Genomic DNA, 7,152 nt, shown 5'->3' on the forward strand with positions numbered 1-7,152 from the left:
GCTGGGCGACGGGTGATGTGTGCTAATACAACTCGTCTTCGCATTATGTACTTGAACGACCACGATGCCTTTATCTGCTGCGTTATCACGATAACTCTCGCGCCAAAACTACACAACAAAGGAAATGTCGTGCTAATTGTTCTGCAATAGTGATAAGGAATTCTAGCTTTCAATGCTTGAAGAAAAGCGGTGAGAGCTCAAGTACTGATTGGCGATAACTCTCGCGATCGGTCACTGTGATGATTCCAGCGAAAGAAAAAGCCAGCCCTTAGTACCTAAGCCTGCGCGTATACCACCAGTTCCCAGCTAAGCCACACATGAATGACGTCAGTTATTGGAAATGTCGAGGTAGAGTGACTCTATGCCACCATTCCAGTGCAAGTAGAGTCGAGAACCGAAGCACACATTTGTTCAGTCAACTCGCGCTCCCAAGGAACAGGTGAGCAGTCGTTCCAAGCTTTACCATGAGACTACCAATTAGATAACAGATCTCTTATTAAGATAAGTGCATATTCTGTGGAGTTACTTCCCCCTTTCTTTTATGGAGCATTTTTTTTATCCCTTTCTCTGTGTCTAAGTGTTGCTCTAGATTTGTGCTGAAGATCTCCGTTGGAGACTACCGTGGCTCTTACTTCTAACAATAATAAATAGTACTTCGTGCTGCAGTTAGCCCTCAGTGATTCTGGCGCAATTTTTGTTTTACTTATATGCTTCTTTTACTTACATGCAGAAGGAGCATGTTTTCGGTAAGCCGAGAAATCTTTCAATGTGACAACATGCCCTCCGACAACGCTGCATTAGCACGGCTATGAGTTAGATCATTCATTGTTTGATATTTAGAGAAAGCCCAAGCTCTATTGTTGCCACTCCAACGGATGTTTCGCTGCATCTAGCAGACATTTAGCGCGTTTTATGACAACAAGACGCGTGTAACACAATCACGTTTTACTTCTTTTTTACTTACCTTCTTTGAATGCCACGAGAATCGAGTGACGCTCTTGTTTCTTACACATTAATTCCGGTTCATGTCCTGAGACGGCCGGGGATGAAATTCAAAATAAACCATGTGTTGAAATACAAAGTAGTGCAGTACAAAATTAATATGTTTCATTATAGATATGATATCAGACCGTAATGTTAGTTACATGATGAGTTACTGAAGTGTCTGGGATTATTAGAACGAATTATAAATCGCTGGTTACCGCACACCAATGCACAGAATCGTAGACCTTGGAATTCCGCCACGTGAGCACGACGTTGGCGAAATTCCTGGAAACCCGGACGCAAACCACACGCAAGAAGGAGGCACGATATTTAACCGGCTAATTAATGGAAAACAGTTACCTGGCATAGAATGAACATCTGCCTAGCAGAGCGGATGTGACGTCACTTCCTCCGGTCTCGCTTCTCTCCGGGCTTCCTCCCGCTAGCTCGCTCACTAACTCGCAACAGCTGTGCGCGTGCGCTAGTTACATTCTATGACGTTAGCAGCGGAGAGGGCGCGTAAGACGCACTTCTTGCGCCGCTCGCTAGGGGGCGACGCCCCGCCAGATGGCGCGCGCTGTGTCCTTGCCCTCCCTCGTTCCTCGCCCGCATAACGCGCCAAGGGAAGGAGGTTCGCTCGCGAGTGCCACTAAGAAACACCTAAGTCAAAGATTAGGGTCGCCTACCACTTTTTAGCAAAGTAATAAGAATGTTTAGTAAACTACGGTGGGTTTAAGATCTTATTTTGATTGCATATTTCGCTATAGCGGAACGGCAAAAAAGATTCTCTTCATCGCAAATGTCCCTTGCGCTGACGAGATATTTCTCCCAGCTGGTAACTGTCACAGCACATCTCCTATTGGAATTTTTCGAAAGGCAGAAATATTCGATAAGTCTTTTCCCCGTCTATGTAAGAAAGTATCTTTGTTCCCCTCTCCTGCATTTCAGCCTCGAAGGCAAATTATTACTTACAGATCTCTAAACAATGCCTGACTCAATATACTTGATCTCTTCCTTTATTTCCTGAAATTCTTAATAGGAAATTTTTACCGGATATGCGCAAAACAGTGTTTGACCAATTCTAGCATATATTTAATGGTACCTTAGCGATATCGTTGCAAGAAAAATGGCTCCAATGTTGTGTTCCTACCCTGATAAAGCCAGCATCCAGCCATGGTCCTTCGTCGGTTGTCTCGCGCCAACGTACCGCCAATGGGTAAACATAAGATGTTCACATTACTCAATGAAACACTTCTGTCATCCATGTTAGCCGCAAGCAATAAGCTAAAAATTTATATTGATTGTGTTCCAGATGTGATTACAAGTCACAGCAATCTATGTATTTATAGCACCGACATACATGGTGTCCTTAGTGTCCGCAATACCCTCCGTTTTCGTGAAGCCAGAACGATCCAGTAGTGTTTCGCCATGCCTAATAAAAACCAACTCTTGTATTACTTTAGCCTTTCAGCAATACATGATATGTTACTATGCGTATTGCACAGCAAGGTAAAAACCTATGACGCACCAACTAGAAGAACTCCTAAAATCCTAACTAAAAGAACTTTATTTATTTACCAGTGGATTGGCAGTTTCATAAACAAAAACACTATGACCGGATACACGAGTCAAATTGACACATTACAGGTGGCTAGCAACTAACAGGTGAAAGAGTTTTAGCATGGGCAAAATACTAGACGCGATAACAGAACACAGACAATGAGTTAGTAAGAATAGCAGCTTTTGTAGTCGTTTGGTCTAATTTCCGTAAAGCTAGAATTACTGCTACAAGCTCAGCCAGAAAAATAGGCAAGAAATCAGGCAACCTTAATGAAAAAGAGCAGTCGAGTGAAAAGCAAAATATTCCAGTGCCAGCTTTTTCTTCGCACTGCGATGCATCTGTCCCAATGATCACGTTTGTTGCTATTTTGTTCAGATGGTCCGGTTATATGCCGTTTCGGATGACATAAGGTAGTACATCCGCGTGGTTTGGAAAAATATCATTGAATGTACTTTACGGGGAATTTGGGTGCTTACTGCTGGGAAGCATATCGCGAATATGTACAGCTAGGGGCTCAATTAATGTTTGCACAAATTTAATACGTGGCGTCTTAAACCTGCGCCCAATGAACGAGAAAAAAAAAGTTCCAGATGGGAGAAAAATTATTTGAGGACAGCCTAATGGTGATTCATACAGCCTTAAGAAAATCTCAACGGTCAGAAGGTGAAGTCGGCACAAATCGGTGGGGATCCTCGCTTCCAGGTAAATTACGTCCATTGTAAAGTGCTTTGGAAGTCTTAAGCACAAACGTAGTGCCTTTCATTCTAATACAACTAGTGTCCGAAGCTTCTGTGGGGCACACCTGCGAATAAAACACTCCCAAATTCTAATATTTGGACAAACGTACATTTTTATACCAGCAAAAGTTATCTTCGCACACCCAATCTTCGACTGCTCAACTTGCGTGAAATGTCCATTGCACGAACTCTTTTGTCGCAATATATTGAGTATCCGACCACTAGTTAAGAGATCCGTTATAAATAACTTCAAGGTACTTGAGTGACTCTTCATGCGGGACATCATCTTGATCATAGTTAAACGACATGTGTACTGGGTCTTTGATGGAAAAAAAGAATAGCACACTTATTAGCATTCAGGATAGCATTTGCATTCAGGTGTAAGCTATCCAGCCAGTCTTCCAGTTTCCTTAAATATGACAGCAAAATTTGGTAAAGGGAGCAAATGTCACTAGCCATAGCAAAAAAAAAAAAAGGGATGTCGTCAGCAAGAACCCATGTACTTCCCTAGATGAAAGGGTATTGTGCTCAGTAAAATATTAAACAATATCGGTCCAAGTACCAATCCCAGATGCACACCTCCTGTTTGCTGGTGTTTACGAGCAGAAAAGCCACTAGGAAAACAATAGAATCTCCTCTCTCTCCAAAATTTATTCACCGATTCTACAATATAACATGGAAAGCCGTGGCCCTGTAACCGAGTTATTAAAATTGTCGGTTCAGTACTGTCTTACGCTTTAGATATCTCCAAGGTAACTAAAGCCGCGTTCTGGTATTTGTGCCGGGCGACGTTAATGCGAATTTCAAAGTCTACGTGCACGTGCCATATTGAAAAACCGCATCTAAACACAATTTGAAAGCGACTCAACAACTCATTTTCATTAATAAACTCTATTATATGCCCATGAAGCACCCTTTGAGCAAGTATCACTATATTTGACGTTAACGCAATTGGTCTTATGTTGTACGAAATCGCATACCCTGCCACTTGCTTTCTAAGTAACGGAATATATCTGGCGATCTTCCATTCATGTGGTAACCATGCGTTGTTCTCTCTTGCTATTTTCTTTTTCTTTATCTCAATTGAATGCCCCGATAACCTTTCCACGTTAGTGATATTTATGTGCTTTCGCAATAAATTAGCGTTCCAGCATGTGTACAGCCTCTCACAGATAATGTGCTGAGCATACGTTGGATATGATACGTGTAAACTTCCAACTTCATGCGACTTCTCTGGTATGTACCTAGCTTGTGTAACTTCATAGAAATGTTCAATACTTCATTATATATATCGTACTCTTCTTCACTGTTTGTTATCTTTTCTTTAAGCTACGATTAGGAGATAGACGTCAGTTAAAGCGAACCTCAAGAGAAAAAAGATATCATAGCTGGATTAATAAATTACCCTTCTACAAGACCGCGAAAAACTGCTCTTAACCCCACAAGATGCTCGGTGAGTTCAAAACAGCGCAAGAACGATTAGCAATAAAGCAGTGCCACGATACAATGCATAAACCGTCCCCGAAACGCATCTTTCATGAGGCGTCTACTGCAGCGGGGCTCTCTCTTGTGCTTTCCTCTGGACACGCTGCGCCGTCTAGTGGCATTGACAAAAAGTTCGCGCGTGCCCTCCGAGATTCGTCGTAGTTCCCTCGCTGGCCGCACACCCAGCGACCGAAGTTGGCGTGAAAGAGGTTCTTTGAAGAATGGCACATATCCACTTCAATCATGGCGCAACTCGCTAAAGTATACGAGTGAAAGACGATCATTAACGAGTGGCATACACCCAATGAATTCGTGGGGCAGCTTGCAAGTGCATTCGCCTCCTTTGCTTGTAGTCACCCGTGTGACCTTGGTTCAGTTCTGGTCCGCACAGGAGAAATTCTAAAGGCTTCGTTCTTCATTGGTGATCTCCGGAAAAAACATTTAGATAACCATATGGTGACGTATCCAACACTGCGTGAAGTAGCCCAAGAAGGCAACTTTCATTAGAAAGAATTCGAAATTTGTAAATTTGTGCGTCGTGCCGGCGCTGTGATATGAGCCCGAAATTCGAATAATTGAACTTTGTCCCTCGTTTCTTTCTACCAATAATCAACGTATTGATGCGAAATTGAAGAAAATCGAACTGTGAAAGAATTTTTATCAGTCTAGCAAGATTTATTCTTTCTCTTTAGTGTCCATTAAAGAAATTATGCTATAACAATGGCAGAGTAAAGGTGATCGACGAGACGCTCCTAACTTTCTACTGCGACTTTCAGAGGCACCTGGCGATGATGCAACGGCAAAGGCCAGCCCACCAAATAATCGACGGAGTTCCAAGATGTATTAGCATCAATCCAGACAGGCTAAGAGAAAATCTCAAGTTCAGAGCGCAGAACGGAGACGTCGTGCAGTCAACGTTCCCGAAGAGTGGAACGCATTGGTTGATGTACATCACGCACCTCATACTCAGGGAGGGACAACCGATCACCTCGTACGAGGAGTTCTCCAAAGAATGGCGCTTCCTGGAGTACATGGACATCAAGGACTGGACCTCGTCTCTACCGCTGAGAACCTTCGCTACACACCTGGCGTTGGACAAGCTCACAATGACTGGAGAAGGCAAGTACGTCTACATCGCCCGCAATCCATGGGATGTCTGCGTCTCCTTCTACAACATGGCGATCAACATTAGCTCCTTCGAATTCCAAGACGGAACCTTTGCAGATCTAGTCCAAACTTTCGTGAGTGGCAACTTCGGCTACGGCGACTATTTCGAACACGTAGCCGCGGGATATGCTCTTAGGGAACAGCCGAACGTGTTCTTCACGACTTACGAGGAACTCAAGAAGAACACGCGCGAGGTCGTGCTGAGGCTTGCGTATTTCCTGGGAGAGCAGTATGGCCTGGCTCTGGAAGAGGACGAAGTGTCGCTCCAAAAATTGCTGGAAAGATCGCAGCCTGATTATATGCGAGGCGTAATGGTGATTGACTTGAGCGGTAAGGCTAACCCCCAGTGGGAAGAGGTGATCTCGCTGAAGAAAGTCACCTGCAAAGAAGGCTATGAAGGAGACGAGAACAAGTACTCGTACGTGAGGAGCGGCAAAGTAGGAAGCTGGAAGGATTACTTCACACCCGATCTGCTCCGGTTGATGGAGAATCGGATTCTGGAGGCTGAGAAGGAGTCCTCCTTCATGAACCTATGGAAGGACATTCGAGCTGAAGCGATTAGAACCATGCAGAATTCCGAATAACTTTTTGTACTCGCATTTTGCCCCTCTTAGCATGGTTTTGTATTTAAATATCCTCGCATAGCAGAATTCTTTCGCTGAGAGGTGCGACCAGCTCTTCAAATTTATGAATGGAATAAACTTTATAGTTTACGGCCAGGCGTGTGTTGCTTTTCGTGAGTGGCCTCCTTATTCCAGGAAATCATGTCGCTCTGCCGACACCCTGTTGCATGGCAGGCCTTGAGGGTTGTCACAGATCAGCAATGCCTCCCACTGGCCTTCTGATGGCTGCTGTACTTGTGGTGTCTGCGGGTTGTTTGTGCACCCCCATGCAATGTAATAGAGGGAAAGCAAAGCTTCACTCATAATTAGCGAGGAATTGACGTAACAGTTAGCGCAGTGTTATCCGCAGTAACTCTTACACATTTTCTTGCACTATCGATTGGAGTGAACAATCGTAGAAAAAGAGAATTAAAAACAAAAACAAGATTACAAGTACAAATACGTCAGAAAAAAGACGATAGATACATCCTAAAGAGCAATCACAATTCTGATAATAAATCCACGCCGTCTTGGCTTCTAAATGTGGCACTTCCCATAATTACTGATGACAACGAGAACCACTGAAACTGTCGCACCTACTCCCTCATGAAGATGT

General features: G+C 43.7%; 1 protein-coding gene across 1 annotated transcript; it reads left to right on the top strand.

The window, feature by feature from the left end:
* The first annotated feature begins 233 nt into the window (after nucleotides 1-233).
* Nucleotides 234-6,651, top strand: LOC129380159 (sulfotransferase 1B1-like). Its single transcript, XM_055067382.2, has 2 exons — nucleotides 234-439; nucleotides 5,544-6,651. The coding sequence occupies exon 2, from the start codon at nucleotides 5,556-5,558 to the stop codon at nucleotides 6,516-6,518; it is 963 nt and encodes a 320-aa protein (XP_054923357.1). The 5' UTR covers nucleotides 234-439; nucleotides 5,544-5,555; the 3' UTR covers nucleotides 6,519-6,651.
* Nucleotides 6,652-7,152: the final 501 nt, after the last annotated feature.

Source organism: Dermacentor andersoni, chromosome 3 (genome assembly GCF_023375885.2).
Source record: "Dermacentor andersoni chromosome 3, qqDerAnde1_hic_scaffold, whole genome shotgun sequence".
Taxonomy (NCBI): Eukaryota; Metazoa; Arthropoda; class Arachnida; order Ixodida; family Ixodidae; genus Dermacentor; species Dermacentor andersoni.